Below are 24,747 nucleotides of genomic sequence, written 5' to 3' on the forward strand. Positions count from 1 at the left end.
CTTACAAATTGACAGCTGTCTATATCTCTCTCAAAGAGATTGTGTCACGTGATAAGCGTCTCGTCGTATGACTGGATCATGAATTCGCTTGATGCACTTCTTATATTTGTTGAGTTAGACCAGAACATTTTCAAACAAAATTCAATATTTAAAATAATTTTAAATGTAAAAAAAATTTAGGAACTATTTTTATTTTTACCCAAAATTTTACCGACTAAAATAGTACTTATTCTTAAAATTAATTACATAGAAATAATAAAATCCTATTATAATAATCTCTTCAGACTTCGGCTCGTTTTTTCTCTTCCCAGACCACCGATCAAAGCACAGCCTTAGGTTAAGTTAAATCCCCAATTCAGTTTTTGTTTATGTTAAACTTAAACCAGTGCCGCTGTTGTTTGATGCTTCATTCCCATTCGCAAAAGTTAGTAATCTTCAAACTCTGACATCAATTGGGTCCATAAAGTTTTCAACTTGACGAGTAAAGATTAGTGCTTGCTCAATCCCCGGTTAGTTTCGTCATTCCTTCTCTTTTCTTCTTTGATTCTCATGTTTCAATCCATGTTTTGATTTTTATGTTTCTTTACTTGGTTTTTCATCAAAGACAAAAGTTCACGAGTTTATTTAATTTCAAGTTGGTAACTACTTTCATTAGTGTGTTATGCTTAGAATTTTGGGACTGAGAGTTAAATGCAGTAAGATTAAACACTTGTTACATTCAAATAATTCAATTTGCATTGTTGTTTTTTCCCCTTTATGAATGGCAGGAATTGTTCCTTGTGATTTTGCTGAAAGATTCTTGAGGACCTTTTAAGATGTTGGCAATTGATCCTGCAAAGAAATTATCTTTCAATAGATTGATTAGCAATGCTGATTTGGTTATAGTTTATGAAAGGCATGACAACATGAAGGCAGTAACAGTGTCTGAAAATTTCGGTACTGCAGAATCGATTCGGTGTTTTTAAGCACTCGGAATGGATAGGAAAGCCACTTGGGTCTAAAGTATTCAGCAATAAGGGTGGTTTTGTATATTTGTTAGCTCCAACACCAGAGTTATGGACTCTAGTGTTATGCCATAGGACTCAGATTCTCTATATTGCAGATATTAGCTTTGCTATCATGTACTTAGAGGATGTTCCTGGTTGCTTAGTTCTTGAATCTGGCACTGGAAGTGGATCTTTAACTACTTCGCTTGCAAGGGCTGTTGCTCCTACGGGACATGTCCATACTTTCGACTTCCATGAGCAACGAGCTGGATCGGCTAGGTAATGAACAAGGAAGATGATAGTGATATTCTTAATTTCCGCTTACCTCATGATTGCAAGTTTGTGACCATTGCCTGGGGAACCTAATTCAAATGCATTTGAAGTTATATATTTGTGAAAAATATTCTAATGTTCAATCTCTTCGTATTTTGTATGCATAAGTTGATGTTTAGTTGGATTAGTTAGGACTCTACTTAACAGGATTTAGCATTCTTGAATGATTGGAAAAGTCGATTTGAAAGCTATTGATAGTTAGATTCTATGTAGGTTACTACTGTTTTTTTGACATAGGGTTATGCGGAATATAGAACCATTCCACCATTCTGGTCTGATATGTTTACTTGATTGATTTTCTTCTTCATAGGGATGATTTTGAGAGGACAGGTCTAAGCAGCTTAATTAGTGTGCGAGTTAGGGATATTCAGGGCGGGGGATTTCCGAATGAATTTGCTGGCTTGGCTGATGCCATATTCTTGGATCTCCCCCAACCATGGCTTGCTATTCCCTCCGCCGAAAAAATGTTAAAATAAGATGGTACATTGTGCTCATTCTCTCCATGTGTTGAGCAAGTACATCGATCGTGCGAAACACTTCAAAACTGCTTCACAGGTACATTCTCTCTATATTTTACAACTTTTGGTGCCTTTTCTATGTCTTTCAAGTTATAATTCCTAAATAAATTTTGTGTTAAAGATATAAGAACATTTGAGGTGTGTTACGCACATACGAAGTTAGAGAAGGGAAAATGGAAAACTTTAATGGAGACAACAATGGTTCTAATGGTTCTTCTCTGCCTTGCAAGAGGAGGCAACGTTCTGCGGAAGCTATGCGCCAGACAGTACTGTTTCTTCGGTTATGGCTAGACCTTGTGGCGAAGCTAGAGGTCACAGAGGCTTTTTGACATTTGCAAGACTTAGATGCCTCTGATGAAGATTGCTACCATGTCCATCCATTTTTGTAGCAAGGAAAATAGGCTTTCAATTTTAGTGCTAATGTTGTGATATTTATTTTTTTAATTTGGAGGAGATTATATTTATGTAGTTATATTTTTAGTAGGAATCAGACCTTTTCTTCTTTTGTTTGTCTAATTCTTATATTTTGAGATTATTCAATTTTTTTGTTCTTTCTAGGATGAGGATCTTTTGTGTGTCATATATTCACTTGAAAATGTCACAGAACAAGAGAAACACAGTATTGAATTATCAACATAAATAACAATAGCTCTTATAATAATAAGATTTGTGCCTCTATTTTATAACATGATGCTCTTATTTTAGAAAGGAGCAGAATAAAGTTGTGGATCCCTTCTTCCTCACCCCAGGAACAATCAATTATAAAAGCTGCGGATAGAAGCATTTAAAGGTTTGTTGTTAAATTGTTGCATGTAGAATGCGAGATTCGAACCCGGAATCAATCCAAATTGGTTAACTGAGTAATGTTTTTGTTGACTCATTAGGCAGCATTTTTGTTGACTCATTAGGCAGCATATTATCTTAGATAAGTTATATATTTGAGCAAGTAGTTATTGACAATTTTTAAGATGAGAAAAGATACACGTTAATGATTATTTTGCAGACATTCTAGATAAATTTATCTCTCGGTAGTATTATTAAATCTAACAGTAATTCTCATGGAAAAAATTTCATAGATAACCTAATGATTTCTGTTAGTATTAGAGAAGTTGGCTGAATCATTAGCAAAATGTTATCCACACAGTACGGGAATTCAAACCTTCAAAAAATTTTCCTAAAACTAAAAATGAATACTAACGTTCTTCTCAACTTCAAATTTCAAAAGCCTTAAATTTCTTTGCCTAAATTGTTTTCAGAGAAAAAGAAAAAAAATCTTGTTTTTTTTTTGTTATGCCAATCCAACAAACTAAGAATTAATCTGTTGTAAATTAGAACTCCATTTAAAAGTTTATGGTTCGTCTCTTATGGTTCGTTGCCATTGACTTATTACTAATCCGTTGTAAATCAGAACTTCATTTAAGAGTTTATAGTTCGTCTTTTATGGTTCGTTGCCAATGACTTACTGCATTTTTAACATGGGCCTTAAGCCAAACTTTAGATAAACAAAAATTTTGTTATCGTAACTACATTTTTAACATGGACCTTAAGCCAAAGTTTAGGTTGGAACTTGGAAGGGTTTTTACTTTTTAGTTTTTACTCTTTATATTTCACCGGGTCACCCCTACCAAACATTACGTGTAATAAAACTGCACATCATGTAAATGGACGTATAAATCTTGACGAAAATAAAATGTTGACTTGTTGATAAAGAAGATTGATTAATGAAATAGTTAAATATATGAGAAAAATATGCAAAATTTAAAGTTATACTACTAAAAATATACGAATTATTATTTAATTTGAATGAATGAACTAAGTAGCAACCACTCTAAAAATAGAGATAATATAGAATATCATTATCAAAGGCAGTCTATTCGTCCTTATCAAAAACTATCATCTCAATAATTTTCTTTTGTTCTTTAATAAAAAAGTGATATGTAAATGTATGATTCCACAAAATTAATTTTTTTATCCTTAGTTTATACTTTGTCTTAAATTGTTGAGTATATATTTAAATAAAAAATAAAAATAACAATCTGATTAAAATAAAATTTATATGTCTTATTTTTTTAAAATTTAAAATTTTAATATAATAAAATCTTTTAAAAAAATATCTAATACAAAATTATTTAAAGGCCTATTTAAATATATACTCGAAATTATGTAATAAGAATTTATCTTGATTTGTAAGGACATATGTAACTGTTAGAAACAAAGACTAAACTGACAAAAGAATTTGTGTTTTATTGAATGTATTAAAGTTGTCTGTTTAAATTGTCTCCAAATGATACAATATGAAAAGGTATTTATATGTACTAAGAGAATCATAATAATAAAGACTAATCTCCTATAATAAATATTTAGATATACAAAATAATACTAATTAATCATAATTGATCCTAATTATATTGTAACAGTAACTATGTAAGTAAGACAATAACGCAATCAGACCTCGTGCTGTGACAGAAAAAGAGTGCATCCAAGATGTCAAAAAACAAAAAGACATGACCAAAGGGACAAAAATGAACAGAAGGACCATAATTGACTTAATATTTTTTCCCCTTCTTTTTTCTAATTTTCTTGTATCAATTAAAATTTTCCCTTCAATACCATATACAAGGCAGCATAGAAAAAGGAATAAGAAAAAGATGAATAAGAATAAGCAATTCCCTAGTTTTCACGCCAACACTATATTCAAACAGATTCCCTTTTCTCTTATTGCACATAACATTGCGGGCCATGATATCTTAGACTTCAGATTTCAGTCTCCAGAGAACAGAACCAAAGGTGGCAGGAAAAAGCACAAGTGGTCACATATAGTTGTCACTACTCGTAATAAATAAATAAAATAAAATACTATCTCATATACTTAAATATACGAGTTTAAGTCCAAAATTTTGTTCAAGGCATAAGAATTGTATTTTTGTATTTTTGATAAATGATTTTTAAAGTTGTTTTTATAGAGATCGGTACTTGAAAAATGGAGACATTCAGACATATATGACTTAGAAAATTTGTACTTTTGTCCATGTTTCTATTGTATACAATTTTATGGATGGATAAAAAATTAGACAAACTTTATCATAATATAGATGATGTCTATTTCTTTATCGTATTTTACAAATACATTTTCATTCTTCCATATTCTCTGTATTTTTATTAAGAAACAATTGTCACCCGAAACCTAAATAACATAATTAATACCAAAGTAAACTAAGGAATGTCTTGATCGTACTTAAGAGTAACCCCTGTTAATTAAAACTAACTTAGCTTTTTAAATAAATAATAAACTTGTTATAAAAAAAGAGAGCAAAAAACACAAGTGGGACCAAAAACACAACCTCAAAAGCAACGCTGATTAGAAGAGTACCCATATCCTCAGGTTCAATACAATTTAATACATGTCTAGTACCCACCATTATGGTGCATTGTATCTTTTAACGAAGAATGAATATAATTTTCTAAAAAATCATAAAATAAAAAATTATTTGCAATGGACATATTTTCTATAAATTAAGTGAAATTTTGTCCTTTGCACAATTTTATTCTTAAAAAAATAGAGTGATAAATAAGTTTTTGAAAATTTATATTTGGAACAAATTAGATCTTTAAAAAAATATTAATAATTTTTTTTATGGCATCAAATTAAACGTAGACAAGTTAAAAGTTAAAATTTTTTACTCTAATTATAAGGACTAATCTGGAACTAATACGTATATATCTACTATGGCAGATGATTTTATTAGTATTTTTTTAAAGATTAATATGTTTGAAATATAAGCCAATGAGTTAGAACTCAAATGACATAGTTTTCCCATACTCATTTAAGAGGTCACGGATTCGAGTCTTTCTATCTTTGATAAAAAAAATTTGTTTAAAATATAAATTCTTAGAAATACTTTACGGTTAAAAAAAAAATCGCTCTCACATCCCTTTTCATTCTATATTACCCTCTAAACAGTTTCATTTCATTCTTGTCTCCCTCTTGAGTCTTCATGGCTCCACTACTTTATCTTTTGACCAAACCCACAACCCCTTTTTCTCCCTTCTTGATCCCTGAGAACAACAATTTCTCATCAATTATTTCTCACCCTCCCCAAATCAAATTCTTTACGCTGTTCATTTTTCACACCTCATTGTTCCCACTCCAAAGTCCAATTTTCCATTTGCCTCAGTTAAATTGGTAGGCCTTACTTCCAAAACAACTAGTGTTCATAAAAATGTTTTATTCCTCAAATATTGTTGGCCCATTTGTCATGTGTGCATGTCTCATGCACGTATATTATTATTTTATGTAAATGAGTTTATTTCAGATGCCCTTTAAGTTCTTGCATGTTCTCAAGGTCATGTATGTTTGAGTAATCAAGTCTCTTGAAACATCTCTATCTATCTCTTTAAATGTTCTTCAAACATCACTCTCTTTAGCCTTTAAACTTCGTTATTACTATATAACAATTAGTTTCTATTATTACTAGCTAGTATCTACCTTGTTTCCTTAAATTTGTTTATAAGTATATACCTTCAAATTTATCAACATAGCCTAATCCTTGGTATCTATATTATTCTTTCTCTGCCTCTCCTCTGTTTTCCTCTGTTTTAGAAACAGGGGATTTGGAACATTTGGAGATTTTTAGAAGTTTCAAGTTTCATATTTTTCCTCAAATGTTAAGGAAAAGCAAAAGGGTGTGCTTTAGTCCTGATTCAAGTGACAAAACAACCATATTTCTCAAGCATGGTACTTGTGTCGGCTACGACGGCAGTGGCGGCGGCGGATGTGGAGGCAGAGTGTTGGGAAGCAAGAAAAGGATGATTGGATGTTGGAATTTCGGATTGCTCAAGGAATCATCATCACCTGTTAAATTTCTAGTCAAGCTTGGATCAAAAGTAGCAAATGCTATTGGAATTTCCTCCATGAGAAGGAGATCATCAAGGAAAGTTTCTTCATCGGCTTTGGCACGATCGCGGTCGCTGACAGGCCCCATCGACTCACATCGCGCCAAAGCCGTCGAAGACTGCATTGAGTTTTTGCATTCTTCTTCCTCTAGGGAGAGACCAAGTTCGGTTTCAGAAATTTCTGCTTAGGGAATTTTTAGTTTTTAGTTTTTGGTGATTGTTAATTGCAAGATATGTATATTTAGAGAAAGTGAATTGTTATATAGCCAGAATAGTTTTGGCATGATCTTTGAATGGTTGATAGCATTACCACATTGTTATGACAAATTGTTCTGGCTAGTTGTCTAGCATTAGTTCTTTTTATTTTTTATTTTTGGATTGACATGTTCATTCGTATTAGGAAAAAGTGTTTAATCCTTGTGAACTATGCCACTATGGTAGTGGAGTTTGTGTAGAGTTTCCAACAATGAACATTGGCTCCATCATGTTACTTTGTTAATGAAGTTTGAGTAACTCATAAGAACATTGGCTTCAACCCTCAAGTCATATTTTGATGCCTAGTTTAGTTTGAATTGTAGGCTCTAATTTCCAACTATTCATTCATTGTTGCTAACAGTTTTCTGCTTTCAAACCAAAAAGAAATTGGCTATTATTGTGGGAGTTTGATCAATGCCCCACTTTTATTTTTTATTTTTATCAATAGTATTGTTTATGGAAATAAATTTATCCTTATCCCTTCAAATGACTTAGGTTTTACATCATCTTCCTGAATTATGCATCAATTTATGGAACAAACGCGTATGCTTATATCAGCCATTAATTACAAAAGGGACAAAACAAAAATAAGAAGCCATTTGTCAAAGGTCCAAGTTCATTTTAGTATACTATTCTCATTTTATTTATTTATTTATTTTGGTTCGAAGAAGCAACAAACAACTGAATAGCACAATGAAAAAAGACGGCTACTAGAAAAAGCAAAGAAATGCTTAATTAATTTGGAGATACTTATAATTTTACTCAATTTTTAATTGAGCTCAAAATTCTTTTAGTGAAGTCTCCGAAAATTTTGAAAAGAAAATTTTAAGTCTTTATTTTCATGTATTTTTGTAAAATGCTAAATCAAATTAAACATTGGGTTAAAAACGAGTTTGGTCTCTAAAATTTAATTCAAAAATTGTATTCGTCTCCAACATTTTTTATATTCAAATGCATTCGTAAGATTCAACTTAGTTTTAAAATCGTCCTTCAAACAATTATATTCTCAGTGTCATCATCTCCATCCCACCTTTAGAAGAGAGAGAAGCAAGGCAGAGAGAGAAGCAAAAACTCACCCTTGTCTCGCCGCGACGCGACGTGCCTGGCCCTCGCCCTTGCCTCGTATTCCTCGTCGTCGTCGAGGAGGTGGTGGTGGTAGTTGTGTTCTTCGCATTTCCAGCATTACCGTTGCGCCTCCCTTCTCCTTCCCTATCCTCCGTCATTCAGACTCTTGTAGAATATGGGTGAGCTAACAGAGAAACCATAATTTCTTAATTTCCTTCCCTCCCTTTTCCTTCATCACAAACCCCAATTTTCGAACATCGATTGTTGTTGCTTTTCTTGATTCTTTAATTTTGGTGAAAAATTGAAAAAAAAAAACAAGAAGTTGTTCTTATTAATGACTTAATGTCTAATTTTTTTATTAATGTTTGTTTTGACAATGGTGATGATAATATATCTAATTTAAATAAAAAAGTAATTCTTGACCTTGACAGTAATATATGTTAATCCTAGATGTCAAAATAGTAAAAAAAAAAAAAATACTAGGTATAAATTGTATGCTCGCCCATGAAATATGAGCAATAGGTGCCGATGATATAGAAGAACCAAATCGTAAATAAAGTTTAGGTTCGAATTCCATAGAAAATATAGGCGGTATTGTCTATAATTATAGACAAATTCAAGACTTTCGAAAGATTTCATCCAACTAAAAAGAAAAGATTTCATACAAATTAATAATTTAATTCTTTTATTTTTTTGAATCATTTGGTTGAAGTTGAAAAATTCAACCATTGCAATGGAGGCAGTACGTTAAACAATTGATTTTTTTGTTTCTTGTTAATGATGATAATTTTGGTGATGAATTGTTATTTTGATTTTGATTTATTTAAGATTGTTGTTGAAGGTTGAGTTTTCTTGTTAGATTCATGAATAGATGACGATGGCGTGGTAATAGGAGATGGTGATGAGGTGGTAGTAAGTGGGGTTGTGGTAGTGTAGAGAAGAGAGAGAGAGGATATTTTTGCTATTTAAAAAATTAATCTGTCCCAAAGGACGATTTTAAAACTACTATGAATCTTAAGAACAATTTTTTATAGAAAAAATGATTGAAGACAAAAAAAAATTTCGGCTTAAATTATAGAGACTAAAATTGTACTTAATCCTTAAACATTCTATAAATATTATTTAACCAACCATTCTATAACACATAATGTTAGAGATACTTTAAAAGGATTTTTTATTTGAATTATTTAAATATTTTATTTACTAAAATGTATAATGTGTAGAAGATTGTGATTTTACACTTATATTATACATCTTGGATATACAGGATATAAAATAACTAATAAAAATGTGAGCAAAGCACAATATTAAACCAAATGGTAGGAGAAATTATAAAATTCTATCAAAGTCCAAAACATAATTTCTCCTACTGTTTGATTTAATATTGTGCTTTACCCTTTACTTTATATACTCGAAATGTATAATGATAATATAAAAATGTAAAACACTTAATAATATGCATATTAATAAATAAATTATTTATTTTATTTATAAATAAAAAAATCCTATTTTTAAAAGTACTTAAAATGATATTTTTAAAGTTAGTTTATATTATTAAAATTAAAAATTCTAATATAATTTTATATATTAATAACTTTATGTACTTTTTATTATATTTAGGTTTATTAAATTTTAAAAATAATTTTACCAAATATAATTGTTATCGTTTATACTTATTAAATTCATTGTTATTTTAATTTATTAAATATAATTTTTAAAAAATTATCTTTCAAAAGTTACTTTTTAATAAGCTATTTTAAAAAGTAAATAACTTTATCATGAGTATAAGAATTTAAATAACTTTATCATGCGTATAAGAATTTTATCTTATTATGATTATATTTTTTGTTGAAATTTAATAACTTTTTTTCAATAATTGTTTCATTCTTTCAAACGTTGAAACATTATTCAATTATCAGAAAATAAAAAGTATCAATGAAACGAGTGGTCCAAGATAAGAATATCAACAAACTATTGATTAAACTAAGATAAGAGATACTAATACTAAAAAAACATCGTATAAAATTTTAAAATTGAAGCATATGATCTTAGCTAAATTTTGAAATTTTAGGAGTTTAATAGTCTGTGCCATGTAATCTTTTTATACTAAAGAATGATTTATTATAACAGTGAAATAAAGTTATTCATATAAAAGATTAAAGTAACGTTTTTATTTGAAACGTTTGGGGTAAGTCTTATTTATATCCTAACACTTAAATTATTTTATTTGTATTTTTAATGTGTATAAAAATGATTTAATTTTATTTTGTCAACAATTATACTAACATATCATATTGTATTTTTAATTATTCTTATTTAGATGTATTTATTTTCAATTAGGTCTTATGTATATGTATTTAATTTCAATATTGTACCCATTATTTGTGTTCATATTCAAATTATGTCCATAAAAATGTGAATTATGCAAATATTACAGGGATTAGTTTTAACTTTTGATAAGTTATTATCCGGGTGGATCATCGGTTCTGTCCTAAACATTTATATTCTAATATCAAGAAGAGATTTTTAGAATTCCAACTAAAGTTTATGATGTATAATTGACGGTAGGATAACATTGAATCACTTTTACAAATATTAGGAATATAAATAGAACGATTTAAACGTTAGGGATATAAATAGAATTTACCCCAAACATTGATGACAAAAATGATACATTACTCTCATATAAAATAAGAATAATTATATTATAAAAATTATATATGAAAGTTAAATAAGTAATCAAACTAATTTACATATGATATCAATTTAAGTTTGTTAAATTGAATATCAAACCATAAAGTAAATAAACCAAGACAACTTTAAAACTTTTATCTTTGTCACTCTTAGCACCATTGGGAATAAAAAGGAACTTGATTTAAAAAAAAAAAAAGCATTAATTCGATTAGAACAATGTTAGAGCAATTGAGTAATGAAGACTATATAAAACATAACAATCTAATTACTGAAAATAAATATAATGTATCTACAGAGTTGAGCATGCCTAGTTATATATGAAGTATAAAGATAATTTTAAAAAATATTTAAAATGAATATAAACTAAAAAATATAGTGAAAAGAGTAACTGTATGGAATGTTTAAGATGGAAATAAAAGAAACTTAGAGAAAAAAATTGAAGTAGAAAAGGTAAAGAAAAAAAATCACAAGTAAAACACTATATTATATATTTATATCCAAGTTGGTGAAAAGCATAAATGACAAAATAGAATAAAAAGTCTCGTAAGTATAATCGATGATAAATTTTTAATGTTGGCTATTAGAATTACCTTAAAAAATAAAATATGATGATAAAATTTAAATATGAATACATTTTATTTAGGGTAAAATATACCATTAAATTAAATGGAGCTCAAAATTACACAATTGATCCAAATGAGAAAACGTGACATGGATCTCTCGTTAGCACGTTTTTATATAAATCGAATGAGTCTCATTCGATTTGCCAACTCTCATAGTAATTTGAATTAGGATAGCTCGAATTACTATGAAAAAATGCAAATCGAAGCTAACTAACTCGATTTATGCATGCATGAAATCTAGCCTGATAAATCGAATCACATTGATTCAAATTATACATGCGCATGACACCTACTAATTTGAATCACACTAATTTGAATTACCCATAGTTTTGTACACCTAGTAATTCGAAATAACCTGTTTCTATTTACCCATAGTTCTACCAATTCGAATTACTACCAAGGAGCGTCTATGGTAATTCGAATCTGACTCATTCGAATTACTAATGGTTTCCCTATAAACAGAATTCGAATTGAGCTCATTCAAACTATAATTCGAAAATCCTGCCCCACCAAATCCCAGAGAAACCTCTTTCCCAAAACTCTAACAAAGACTTCAACATTTGGATATTCTGCTGATGGGGATAATCCGAACCATCTTTATCGTTTGGACGGAGCTGCCCATATAGCTGGTGTCATCAATGAAGAGGTTGTTTATGCAGCCCCACCGATGTATCACCAGCATGAGACAGCAACAGGGTATGCACCTAGACGAGAGGATCGTTCCGTACTTGTAGATGACCGGTTTATACCATCTTGCGAGGCTGAACAGACTTGGTTTAGGTTGGATGAGCTGTTGGTTAGTGCATTCGTGGAGTAATGGCGTCCGAAGACGCACATATTTTCTATGCAATTTGGAGAGTGCACGATTACACTGCAGGACGTGGCGTACCAGTTAGGGCTGCCAATTGATGGACATTACGTTAGTGGATGCCTGACAGAGTTTGAGCGATACATCGAGGGTGGTCGCCCAGCTTAGGTGTGGTTTGAGGAGTTTCTGGATGTTTTGCCTCCTGCAAACTGCATCGACAAGTTCACAGTAAGACGCAGTTGGATGCAGGACACATTCGAAGAGCTTCTTGATGGCGCTGACAACGCCACTGTTAGGAGGTATGTCCAGGCCTATATTATGATACTTTTGGGGACTCAGCTATTTGGCGACAAGTCTGATACTCGCCTTCACATTCGGTGGCTGCCATATGTAGCCAGGCTTGAGGACATGGGTGGGTACAGTTAGGGATCAACTGATCTCTCATGGTTATACCGGTGCATGTGCCGCGTGGCGAATAGAAACTTTGTGAAGTTAGTCGGTCCATTACAGCTGCTTTATTCATGAATCTTCTGGAAGTTTCATGGTTTCAGGCCCATTGGATATGATACGTTCGGCTGCCCTTTGGCCTCGAGGTTGTGTTCTATTCATATGCTATGTTTGTCACAATTATTTGGTGTTAGTTTCATTTAGTGATAACCTGTGTTTGGGTTGCAGGTAGTCAGGTCACAACCCGACCGCGAGCGAGAAAGGATCTTGAGTTGCTCATTGGAGGCTCATGATAGATCCCCTACAGGCTGGGGATGTGAGTATTTCGAAAACTGTAAATAGTTAATATCGATTTCAGGTTGGCAACACTGTACATTTAATGAGCATTTCATAACTATTTCTATTCACAGTTCACTTGGATGTCGTATAGCTCTCATGATGTAGTTCAAGTGGTGTATATAGAGATATTGGAGCCTCAGCATACGGCATTGTGGAAGTCCGTGACAGTGTTGATATATTTTTCTATCATAGAGTGGCACCAGGTAGATCGAGTGCTACCGCAGTTTGGTGGAGTACAGCCTCGATCATGGGCCGCACTCGTTATCGATTTCTTGATGTCGAAGGATGGCAGAGGTGGTGATCGGTGGTTCCCACACAGCTAGCAGTTTTGGCACCTCCATTGGGACAACCGGGCAGATGTCATTCAGTTTGATGTTGTTCCAAATCCAGGCCTGTCGCATGAGTTTTTGGATTGGTGGAGCTAGCATGGTAGGTGATTCTAATCGCCTGAGCTCTTTCTCAATGACCTCAAGGCAGTTCCTATTCCGTTTGAGGCGACCCAGCGAGGTCCAGGACGAGTTCCTGACATGGATCGGGTGGATGATGTTCCAGATAGGCGTTGAGTTAAGCAGAGAGCTCGTGTTGGGAGATGTAGGAGCCAATGTGAGTGGCGGTGGCTCGACAATGTGATAGCAGGAGATGAGGGCAGAGGTCGAGGTCGTGGACGAGGTAGGGGTCATGCTGGACAGGCAGGGAGAAGTGGTCGTCGAGTTAGAGCTAGAGATAGAGGGAGAGGCAGACATGATGATTACGGTAGTGACGATGATGGTGATGGTGGGGATGATGGCGGGCATCATGGTGGAGATGGGGGTGGGATGTGGGTGGACTTGGAGGAGGTCAACATGGTGGCAGTGATAGAGGATCACATGGTGGAGACTGGTATGGTTCTGGTGTGGGTGATGATACTGGCGAGGGCAGCAGTGGAGATGGCAGAGCGGGATTTGGTGATTACTTTGTCGGTGTTTCTAGTGATGACCAGGATGTACATGAGAGCCAGACATAGATTAGCTCAAGTCAGCTTCTATCGGACCTGCTCACCAATGAGGGTCTTGATGCGGAGTTCGGAGGATCACACTTTCTAGAGGAGATTAGTGTCATCATGCAGGAGGATAAGGTAGCACGCCAGAGGTCACATGCCACCGGACCCCAAATACTCCCAGATGTGGACCTGAACGAGCCTCTGTCAGGGACGCTGCATGAGCATTTTGCTTTGGGTGGCACTCCTCCTTCAGCATACAAAGTTTTTCCACAGACTGTGGCAGGACCGTCTAGGCCACCCCCACAGACTGCACATGAGGCAGCCGGAGATGGAGATGAGGATGAGGTGCCGCTCGCCTAGAGACGCCAGAGGATCCGGCGCCCTCAATGCTGCTTCAAAGGGTCGCATTTGTTCGGATGAGTCATGGTTATTCGTGTTTAGTGTATGAGTTATGATTTGTAGTTCCTTTGACTTTGCATTACTTAGTATTGTCTGTGTGTTGTATTTTATTCGTGTTTAGTGTATAAGTTGTAGGTCGTATGCCGCGTTCACCAGAAGCCTACGTGCATCCTTACCCTTAAAAGTCAGGGCAAAATTTGTGGCCACATGTCAAATGCAGAATGCACAGTATGCAGCAAGTGGTAGCCAACCTCTGTCGAAAACCTCAAGTGCTGCCTTGATACCATTGTGCCGATCCGATATCACTAGAATACCCGGCTACGGAGTGATGTGCTGGCGGAGGTAGGATAGAAAAAATGACCACGGCTCAGCATTCTCACCCTCCACAAGCGCAAATGCAACAGACAGGATGTTAGAGTTCTTGTCCTGAGCAATCGCAATGAGCAATGTACCCCCGTATTTGCCATACTAGTGGGTCCCGTCAATACTAACCAACGGATTGCAATGTCGGAAGTCCTCAATACATCGTGGGAATGTTCAAAAAAGCCGGTGAAAATAGGCATTCGACTGCTCCATTTGCCTACCCACTCGCACAAGACTCGTCCTCAATACCGCAACACTACCCGTCATCGTTATCTACACACTTAGTACCCATCACGATAACTCATTGTATGACTCATCACAATCTCTGTAAATCTGTGCCACAGCATTCTGTTTAGCTAACCAAACCCTCCTGTAAGTGGGTCTAAAAATGCCGAGATCACATGATAATCAAGACTCCTATGATCACTTGATATCAATGTATCCAGACAAGTATGAGGTCCATTGTACCGGTTTACCTCCCAAATACCTCTACGCTGGCGGAAACTGATCTGAATCAATCATGTGCACCCGTTGCCAAATTCCTTACACTTTTCATAGTACTTGCGATAATCGGACTCTACCACTTTGTACTGAATCCCGCGTCAGATGTTATAGGTCTTCACGTTTAACACAGCCTCCTCTTTATCCTGAAACTACTGACCAACGTGAAACTCTGCTAGTCCTCCGATACCCTGTGTATCTCTGACACCAAATCCAACAAGTTCGCCAGAAATCCCCTGTTATCTCATGGCATCCAAGTCCAAATTTAAAAAGTGCAGGGGGTACTGCTGAGTCTCTGAGCTAGACGCTCCACCACCCCCAGCTGGATTACTCCCTGCTATGTCATCACCATTATCATCGGCAATGATGTCCGGATCCACATCATCATCATCTCGCAGTATATCATCTGTACCATTCGCTGTTCCACCCTGTAATGAAACCGGCGCCGTATCAGTAATACCTACTTCTCTATCACCACTGCGGTTTAGATCAACTGCAAAGGACGGGGAGGCAACTACCATTGCCTCAGGTGCAATCACAGGCACGGGTGAAGAGGCACCAACAGGCCTCGAACTAGAATAGGATGCCGTTGCTGGAGCTTGAGGATTCCGGTTTGAACCTCGTCACTCCCTATGACAAACGAATCGTATTTCACGTCATCTCGCAAAACTAAAATCGGAATTCGATAGAATAACTTCTCAATCCGTTTCACGCCTTGCAACTCCAGTTTTTGGATTATAGAACTCAGTAAAGCTCGTTGTAGGTTTCAGAAAAACACTAAGGTGATCCTTATCAGTAAACTTAATTCCAGAGCGTGTTTTTTCTTAATCGACCCTCTATAGTGCACCAACATTAAAAAACTATCCTCTCTAGCCATTGTGTTTCACTCTCATAAGGAATTCACGTTCATATCATATTTATATACGTTGGTCTCATAGTAAATCGAATTTTCCTAGTTCGATTTATTACTTCATGGTAATTCGAATCAGTCCCATTCGAATTATATAATGACAACACAAGGAGTAAATCGAAACAGGTTGTTTCGAATTGCTAGAGATGTGAATTGCATGCATAAATCGAATCAATGTGATTCGATTTACTAGGGTAGTATGCATGCATGCATAAATTGAGTTAGTTAGCTTCGATTTGCATTTTTTCATAGTAATTCGAGTTATCTTGATTCAAATTAGTGTGAGAGTTGACAAATCGAATGAGACTCATTCGATTTGTATAGAAACGTTCTAATGGGAGATTCATGTAACGTTTTCTCATTTGAGTGAATTGTGTAATTTAGAACTCCATTTGATTTAATTGTGCGTTTTACCCTTTTATTTAATTAATTAAATTTGTTAATTTGTATTGACGTGCGTGGATACACACGAATATATGAAAGAATTTTAAAAATTAATTAAATAGAAAATTAAATTTTTTTTAGGAGAATTAGAAATAAATTTCTTTGATTATTTTTATAATAAAAATGTTCTATTTTCAAGGGAAAATGAATAAAAGAAAGCATCTTAATCACTCTAAATAAATTTAGATAAAAAGTCATTTATAATATTTTAAGAAGAATATTGCGAGAGAATAATTTCTTACATGATTATGGAATCGCTCTAAAAAGAAAAAACTAAAAAAAAACAAAAAACAAAACAAAACAAAGCAAAAGATGAGTACTATAGTCTATAGTAATGTTAACTCCTAACGCACCTCACCTAAAACGTCTTCTTGATAACAAATTCATGGTACTAATTCCACTTCTAATTTCTAAATTAACCAATATTTGGTGATGATGATGATGATGGACTTCAATATTATAAGCCACAATAAAATTTTCAATGTGTTGTTGTGGGGCCATATTTGAACTTAACCACTCAAGATGCTTGCTAAAAATTCTTGTTATGATAGCATTGCTACCCTACATAGCTCATAGACAGAAGAAGAAGCATTCTCGTCTATCTATCTAGTGGGCCTATTCTATTCCCCAACATTTAAATAAAAAAAAAAAGAAGAAAAAACCCATTGCCAGCCATATCCTTAAAATCAGTGATTGTCCCTTAAGTGACACCCACTTTACAACATTTCTTAAACCAAAATGAGTGATGCACCCCAAATTGCCTATTGCTCAAGGAACCCAGTAGTGCAAGTCATAATCTTCACTATAGTACAAAATAAACTCTGTTGAATGCAAAATTTATTCACATACTTTGTAATTATTAGGATAATGTTAGGGTGGAGAGTGAAATCGGTTAAAAAGTAAAAATTATGTTTTATAATAGAAAAATATTAAAAAATAAAAATATCATATACAATGTACATTTTAAAAAAAAATAATTATAATTTTAGTTTTTATCCAATTTTACTTTTTACTAAAAAAATTTCTTATTATTATTGCCATAGACACCCAATCTTCCTTTCAAAAACCTTTACCTTACCAACGATCTACGGCATTAATAAGGTCAAGTACAGTGATTCCAAACTTCAATTAGAAAGAAGAGAAAAGAGCACAAAAGCTGAGTGCTAGAAACTCTCACCTAATAGTGTCTGTGAAAAAGATAAATATTATTTTTCAGTAAAACTTATTCCAAAATTCGAATCTGCAAGGAACTATTTGGCTTAGGTTTTTATTTTCTATTTTTGTATTTTTACTATTCCCCAATATAGGACTTTGTTAAAAGAAATAATGAAAACATACACAAGATTTTACTTTTAGGATATGTTTGATTAGAGAATAAAAATGGGATGAAAAAACGTTCACCTTATTTTTATTACACAACCAAATATCATTATTTTACCATCACTCCACAAATTTTTTAGAAGAGAAAACATGAAAATAAAAGTTAAAAACAAAAAAAACTATAGGATTATTTCAAGACAAAACTTAGAATGTATTTAGTTTACATTTTTCATTTTCAGTATTTTTTTAATTTTATGAAAGAAAAAAACAAAAGATAAAAATAAAAAATATAAATTTACTGTTTTCATTATTTTTCATTTTTTCATAAAATTTTAAAAACAGAATATACTAAAAAGACAAAAAAATAAAAACGCAAACTACACACCTAAAGTTTTGTCAAGACTCAACCTCCAAAGAGAACAAAATGAATATTCCCCCAAATATTGTCACCTTTTATTTTTATTTGGGTATATACTATTGACACTATTTTATCTTTGTCTCTGCCATGTTTCTATTGATAGAACTTCACCAAAGCAACAACATGAAAACGTCATCCACTATTATGAATAACCCTGGAATCTTAGCTGGGAAAAAGACTATTGGTTTTAAAAAATTGTGACAAAAAAGAGACTTAGCCAGGCAAGGCAATGATGGCACAAGCAGAACACAAACAAAAGCACTAAAGTCACACGTACGCTAATAATTGTCATTCCACTAATCATACCAAATGGTAAGAAGAACCAAAAAGAAATTCAAAATGGCAACAATGATCAAGAATCCAATGTGAGATTTTCAAGTTCTCGGATTCCTCCTCCTTGACTAGTGCCCTTTTTCAACTCCAATGCTCTCTTGTAAGGAGGTGCAATTGGGGGCTGAACAGGATCAAGGCTCTGATAGGTTCCCCCAACAACTTTAGGTAGTGGATATGAGCGATCAGAATCATATCCACTAAGGTCACCACATGCTAGAAATGGTATATACACCTTGTTAGGGCCTTCCAACCTCCCACTACAACAATCTGCAAAACCCCACACACATTAACAAAACATTGCATGATAAAACTCTAGACTAGGAACATGACATGATGAACAAGTAACTCAGCCTTATCCTACCAAATGGGATTGGCTAATGGATCAAATAGCATCAAAATGTTGCGTGTGGATCAAATGGAGGATAGACCAATGTGATCCAAGAAAACTTTGGAATACTTTATTAAGAAAGATTTTTAAGTATAAGGTGGACTCAACACAAATATGATCTATAACAATTCTCTGCGTGTCCCATTTACCTGACCCTACCTAGTGAAATAAAGTCTCCTGAAGGTGATTGGACATGTTGGTGTCATATATGAGTGTGTGATAGTTGAGCATATTAGGTTTTACATAGGAGTAAATTCAACGAAGAAACATTTTTATTTATAAGAATGTTCATAAGATTTAATATATGGACCTAAAATATACCTGTATCATCTACCCCTGAGGGACTTCCAACCTTCTCAAGAAGGCGATGAAGATCTTTTGGATTGAATCCTTCAGGAGGGGAATAGTTTTCACAAACTGCAAATGCCTCTGCAAATTTGAACACCAGGGATTAGCATTATTAAACACAACCCTCCACCAACCCAAAAAAAAGAGAGGAAAAAAAAAAAGAAATTTGAAAAGTTTAGGGTGTATGAGATTTAAATTTTTCCGAGCAACTTATAATTTATAAGCAGATACAAAGACAAAAGATTGTCTTATATATGTATTAAGAAGTTATTGGAAGGTGCAAATCAATCAGACTTAAATGAATATAACTTAGATATAACCCAATAAATGAATAAATACTTTAACACACTCCTTTACATGGAGCCGTTGGTTATTGAAGCATGGATATGGCATAGACTCGTCCTACCTTGTGCTGAAATTGAACTTTTATTTAAAAGAACGGGGGAAAATAAAAACTGAAATTCAGACCACTTGGTTATAGTAACACTGGTATTATCTTATGAACTATGTCCTCAAAATTTTAAACTGTTGGGGAAAATAAAAGCCTTATCTTGCTATGGCATAGACTCGTCCTACTTTGTGTTAAATCTTAAACCCTAAACTCTAAACCATTGAATATAGACACATAAGTATTATTATATCTTAACACTAAGCCATGTCAAAACTTGTAAAGAGAATAAAAGCATGCATATCAAAAGATAACACAGTAAGAAAATGGGAAACAAGAAATTACCTATGCTGGAATTGCGACTGCTTTTTGGTTTTGCAAAAGTAACAACAGGGAAAAATAATTTTAGCTGCAAATAGAAAGGAGCAATATGTAATGATGACTCTAAGCTTATAATAAAAACTGGAATTTATGAAAAGCTGCTACGAAAAAAAAAATGTGTAATAAATGTAGATCTGCAACAATAACAAATATAATGATGCACCTTTACCACATATCTTATTATGATGAACAATTCACATGCACAACTGTAGACACTAAAATTTTGAATACCCATGAGTAGGTTTCTAGTTCTAACTAGACAAAAAGCATGCTACCAGTGAACGAAGCAATATTACTTTCTTTTTTTATTAAAGAAAATCTTTTAAATTTACAAGTGCGCTTATATTTCTCAAGAAAATGAATCAATAGCTTTCCTTTAATTTTTTAGAGTACTAAGTTGATTTTTATCATTCAGCTCACTTTCCCCTTTAGAATTCATCTCATCAGTCTTGTAGTATTTGGACGACTTCCATTCCTTTTGGCTTGAGTATCATTCAATGTGAAACATACGTACCAAAAAAGAATGACTGGTAGAATATATACTAGCTTAGCAATTGCAAAGAATGCTTAAGTTCCAACTTCCTACAATCTTTACAATAAGGGCCTGAGGAGAAATTTTAAATACCTGACAATATAAAAGACTTGTATCTTTTCCTCTAAATATCTTTGCTATAAATTTCCCTCCTTCCTTAAGGACATGGGAAACAATTGTCAAACCCTGTAAGGAGTAACCTGGTTAGCATCAAGTAGCCATATATATATATTTCACAAGAGATAACTATATATATATATATATATATATATTTCACAAGAGATAACAAAAGAATGGTCAGTTCTTCATAACCCTCAAAATTTTTTTCCTCCTGAATTTCAAATTTGAATAGGACAAAAATGCAATGTGGTGCGCCTTAGAGGACAAGCACGTATGAAAGAACAAAAGATGAGAAGGTTATAAGAACAAAAAAACTTATTGGAACAAAAAAACTTACTGCAAGTATGAGTTGGGACTGAACAAATTCGTCCATGTCATGAAGCCCAGTAACTGCAAAATCACTTACAATTAAATGTTTTCTACTTAAATAACATAAATGCTATGCTTCATAACTACGCAGTTAATTATCATATTTTGTTTACCATCCGGAGCACCATCACACACAACTAGGTCAGCCTTGCAGCCATCAAAATGTCTGATGACCTGAATAAAAAATGATAAAGAAAACAATTTTCAAACTTTAGTACAATAGGGAATTGAGATAAATTAACTGATGGAACATGCAGCCTGCAAGTTCCATTGTTCAAAAAAGAAATGAGAAAAGAAAAAAAAATGATAAAAAGGAGGATGAACTCTCGATCAAATTTCCGTATAAAAGAAACACAGCTTAGATAATAAGATAAGACAGATTAAGTATAATTTTCCAATTGCATATGTGAAACATTCTCATCCCAGCCCAACAAAATAAATATAGTACAGCATGACAGCAGTATTACTGTTTACCACTTCAGCAGTCCGTGCATTAGTTATATCACCCTGCACCTGGATAACACCTTCAATTGGAGCCATTGGCTGCAAATCAATAGCTACAATAAGAGGAAGATCTTCATCCCTGATATCAAAATGAGGAGAAATTTGACAACCAAGACAAAAAAGCCAGCTGATATGATTTACATCATGTTCAGAAACATAAAGCACACCACTTTCACGTTGAATATTCAAAAGCATTGATTTGATTATTTTATAAATTCGATAGAACATATGAGTGGGAAACAAAGCACTCTCAAAGAAAAGAAAACTTACTTTGCATCAGGTGCAAGTTTAACCGGGAGATACACTTTACGACTCAAAACCTGAACATAAGAATTGATTGTTATGAAGATGGACATATAGTGCAAGCTCTGTTATCCCTATTCTAGTACTTCTACTATTGATGATATATCTCCATGTCATGGACTGACCTCGGTTCCAGTCTCCAGTATCATGTTAAAAGTTAAAATAATTTCAGCAGAATAAACTAAAAACAAAAAGTTGTGTCTAGCTAGTAATGACATTGTTTAAAGTACTTTAAACTTAAAACCATGCAGTTGATTGGTCTTGTTGCTGCTGCTGCTGAAGCAAAAGATGCTTTTCAAAACATTTGTGGTTGTGCATAATATGAAATAATTTAAATGAATAATATTGGCTAACAATTCAAATACCAAAACAGTGATCATTTCCAGTCACTAGTACCTGACTCCAGCTACCTGGGGCAGCACATAAATCTACAACACGCTTCACTCCTGCCAGAATTTGAATTTGTTTCACATAATGTAATACATACATAGAAATAAGGAATCACAATGCCATATCAATCTGTAGTAGACTCGAGTACAAAACCAAATTTTAATTGAAAACATTTCATTATTTCTTAGACAAGAACAAGTAAGAAATCCATTTATCCCAAGAAGTCACATGAAAAAGGAGTGTAAGAAAGTCACTTGTCTATTGTTGACTTCAATTTCTATTTACTGGGCTAACACATAATGGGGTAATGACATTATCAAACTCATGAATACAGGACAGAGGGCAATACCATCCATACAAAAACATATTAATAAAACAAATTAAAAAGAAAACTGAAAAATTCACCTAGCTAGTTAACATTTTCCATGTCCCTTGAATAACCAATTAAAACACGCACCTTCAAAAATGTTGAACTCCTCATCTATCTGAAGGAGTTTAAAGGCACTTCGAGCACGCCAACCTTCTTCTTTTGCTTTCCGGTAATATATATCCTGCAAAAGCCAATTCAGCTAAACATATAAGGGAAGCCCAAAAACACAAACAGCAAATTCAGAAAGTGGGAACCAATCTCTACAACACCCTCTTATCCCTTGATGCTTTGCCCATAATTTCTCTCTCACTTTCCAAACTGCTAATCCTGAAAAGCAAAAACAACAAATACCATAAAACACACATAGACACATAAAGGCATTGCATCAAACACCTTATTTGCATAACAAAAGGAAAACAACAACAACAACAACAAGACACCATAACGAACTAGATTGTTTTTATGACCTTTAATTTTGATTAGGTTGCTTTTGCTCATGTTTTTGCTTTTTATCTTTAATTTATATTTTTTTATTTATCCAAAACACCCCCATTATTTACAACAATGGGCTTTTAGAATTAAATTAAAGGTTTACCAGTTAGCTGCTCCGCTGCTGGCAATGAACAACCACGGGCTAGTGGCCAGCGGCAGCAACTGTCAACGATGACGGAAACGAGAAACCAGATGTATCCGGTGTGACGGTGCGGTGATCAACGGCGAATCGTATTGGTGACTGGTGAGGCTGTGAGCTGCGAAACTGCGAATTGTGGTAGACCGATGGTGACTTATATGGCTGGCTGGCTGGTGGTTGGTGGTGGCCGTCGGACGTGGCTGACCGGCCGAAGAACGGACGAGACAGTGAAGCACGAAGAAGAAGAATGCCGGGGAGGCGGGGAGCGGAAGCTGTGTGTGCCGGTGCCCTAATCCTCCTAATTTTTTAATTCTGGTTCAACCGGACCGTGTCCACTGACTCGAGCCTTGATTTTATCTTTAGCCGGGTCTAGATTTCTTTTTATATCGGATTCAGCCGGATCCAAATGAATTCGGACAAAATTTGACTCAAACCAATTGGGTATGGGCGGAACCTTTGAACTAATCTGGGCCATGAACAACCCTAAGCAGAATCAAGAAAGAAAGAGAGGCCTGACCAAAAATTATAAAAGAAAGAGGGAAGCTACTTTTTTTATATGTCCAAGAGAACTTTGGGCTTTTGGCAATGGCGGTGGTGGAAGTGGAAATGGAAGATATGGCTGCTCTAGCAGTGAATAATGATCAGCCAAACTAGTTTCTAATGACCAAATGAACTGGCGTTAAAAAATAATAAACCTACTTTGAAAATAACTAGTCTCATAAAAACTAATTTTTGTCGTCATGTGACATATTTTTTAATAGAGAGTTGATATTGTTCCAAAATAATAATATTAGAATCGAGGTGTCTTTTTTATTTATAATGAATTCGTATTGTTCTTTATGAAAATAGTCGACGATTGAGTTGGGTTTTTGTTTAAAAATATACCATTCGTATTTAAGAAAATCATTTTATATATTATTTTTGTGTATATATTTTTTATATTTTTTTACAAAACATAATTGATAAAAAGTAAAAAAAATTATTTTTTATGCCATAAAATTAGAAAAAAGATTAGACGATCAATATAATTTATAATTTTTAATCAATAGTTAGTCATTTAATTTAATATTCTCCGTGAACCGTGGTGAAATAATAGCATAACTGCATAAGGAATGGGTTCACCAACTTCCAGCATTCCAAGTATGGAAATTAATCCAAAGAGAATTATATTTCCCCATTTCTGAATCATTCCTTTGGAAATGTAGCAGAACCCTAGTATATAGAGTAAATAGTTATTTTTTATCATAAAAAAATTTAGATGCTGATAAAACTGACTAAGAAAAATTGAAACTAAAATGATATTTATATAAGATAAGTTTTGTTTGATAAAAATAATTAATCATTAAATTTTTATTAATAATTTCGTAAATACTCTCTCCTATCCTAAATCGATTC

General features: G+C 33.5%; 2 protein-coding genes and 1 pseudogene across 2 annotated transcripts; 2 read left to right on the plus strand and 1 right to left on the minus strand.

Moving 5' to 3' along the window:
- The first annotated feature begins 307 nt into the window (after positions 1-307).
- Positions 308-2,627, plus strand: LOC107475302 (uncharacterized; annotated as a pseudogene).
- Positions 2,628-5,825: 3,198 nt separating this feature from the next.
- LOC107475190 (uncharacterized) lies at positions 5,826-7,272 on the plus strand. Its single transcript, XM_052257490.1, has 2 exons — positions 5,826-6,020; positions 6,508-7,272. The coding sequence occupies exons 1-2, from the start codon at positions 5,833-5,835 to the stop codon at positions 6,917-6,919; spliced, it is 600 nt and encodes a 199-aa protein (XP_052113450.1). The 5' UTR covers positions 5,826-5,832; the 3' UTR covers positions 6,920-7,272.
- An 11,147-nt stretch (positions 7,273-18,419) lies between these two features.
- LOC107475189 (putative tRNA (cytidine(32)/guanosine(34)-2'-O)-methyltransferase) lies at positions 18,420-23,708 on the minus strand. Its single transcript, XM_016094806.3, has 12 exons — positions 23,317-23,708; positions 22,991-23,048; positions 22,809-22,902; positions 22,358-22,407; positions 21,929-21,978; positions 21,629-21,737; positions 21,268-21,328; positions 21,123-21,175; positions 20,759-20,851; positions 20,098-20,161; positions 19,338-19,445; positions 18,420-18,895 (listed from the first exon to the last, which is right to left on the minus strand). The coding sequence occupies exons 2-12, from the start codon at positions 23,015-23,017 to the stop codon at positions 18,648-18,650; spliced, it is 957 nt and encodes a 318-aa protein (XP_015950292.1). The 5' UTR covers positions 23,018-23,048; positions 23,317-23,708; the 3' UTR covers positions 18,420-18,647.
- Positions 23,709-24,747: the final 1,039 nt, after the last annotated feature.

Source organism: Arachis duranensis, chromosome 2, assembly GCF_000817695.3.
Source record: "Arachis duranensis cultivar V14167 chromosome 2, aradu.V14167.gnm2.J7QH, whole genome shotgun sequence".
Taxonomy (NCBI): domain Eukaryota; kingdom Viridiplantae; phylum Streptophyta; class Magnoliopsida; order Fabales; family Fabaceae; genus Arachis; species Arachis duranensis.

Excerpts from the sequence above, each read along its gene's own strand:
- LOC107475190 (XM_052257490.1), top strand. The coding sequence starts at position 5,833 with ATGGCTCCACTACTTTATCTTTTGACCAAACCCACAACCCCTTTTTCT. Across the intron at positions 6,021-6,507 it reads CATTTGCCTCAGTTAAATTG|GAAAAGCAAAAGGGTGTGCT; the intron begins GTAGGCCTTACT and ends TCAAATGTTAAG.
- LOC107475189 (XM_016094806.3), bottom strand. The coding sequence starts at position 23,017 with ATGGGCAAAGCATCAAGGGATAAGAGG. Across the intron at positions 22,408-22,808 it reads GGAGTTCAACATTTTTGAAG|GAGTGAAGCGTGTTGTAGAT; the intron begins GTGCGTGTTTTA and ends AAATTCTGGCAG. Across the intron at positions 20,852-21,122 it reads AGTCCCAACTCATACTTGCA|GGTTTGACAATTGTTTCCCA; the intron begins GTAAGTTTTTTT and ends TACTCCTTACAG.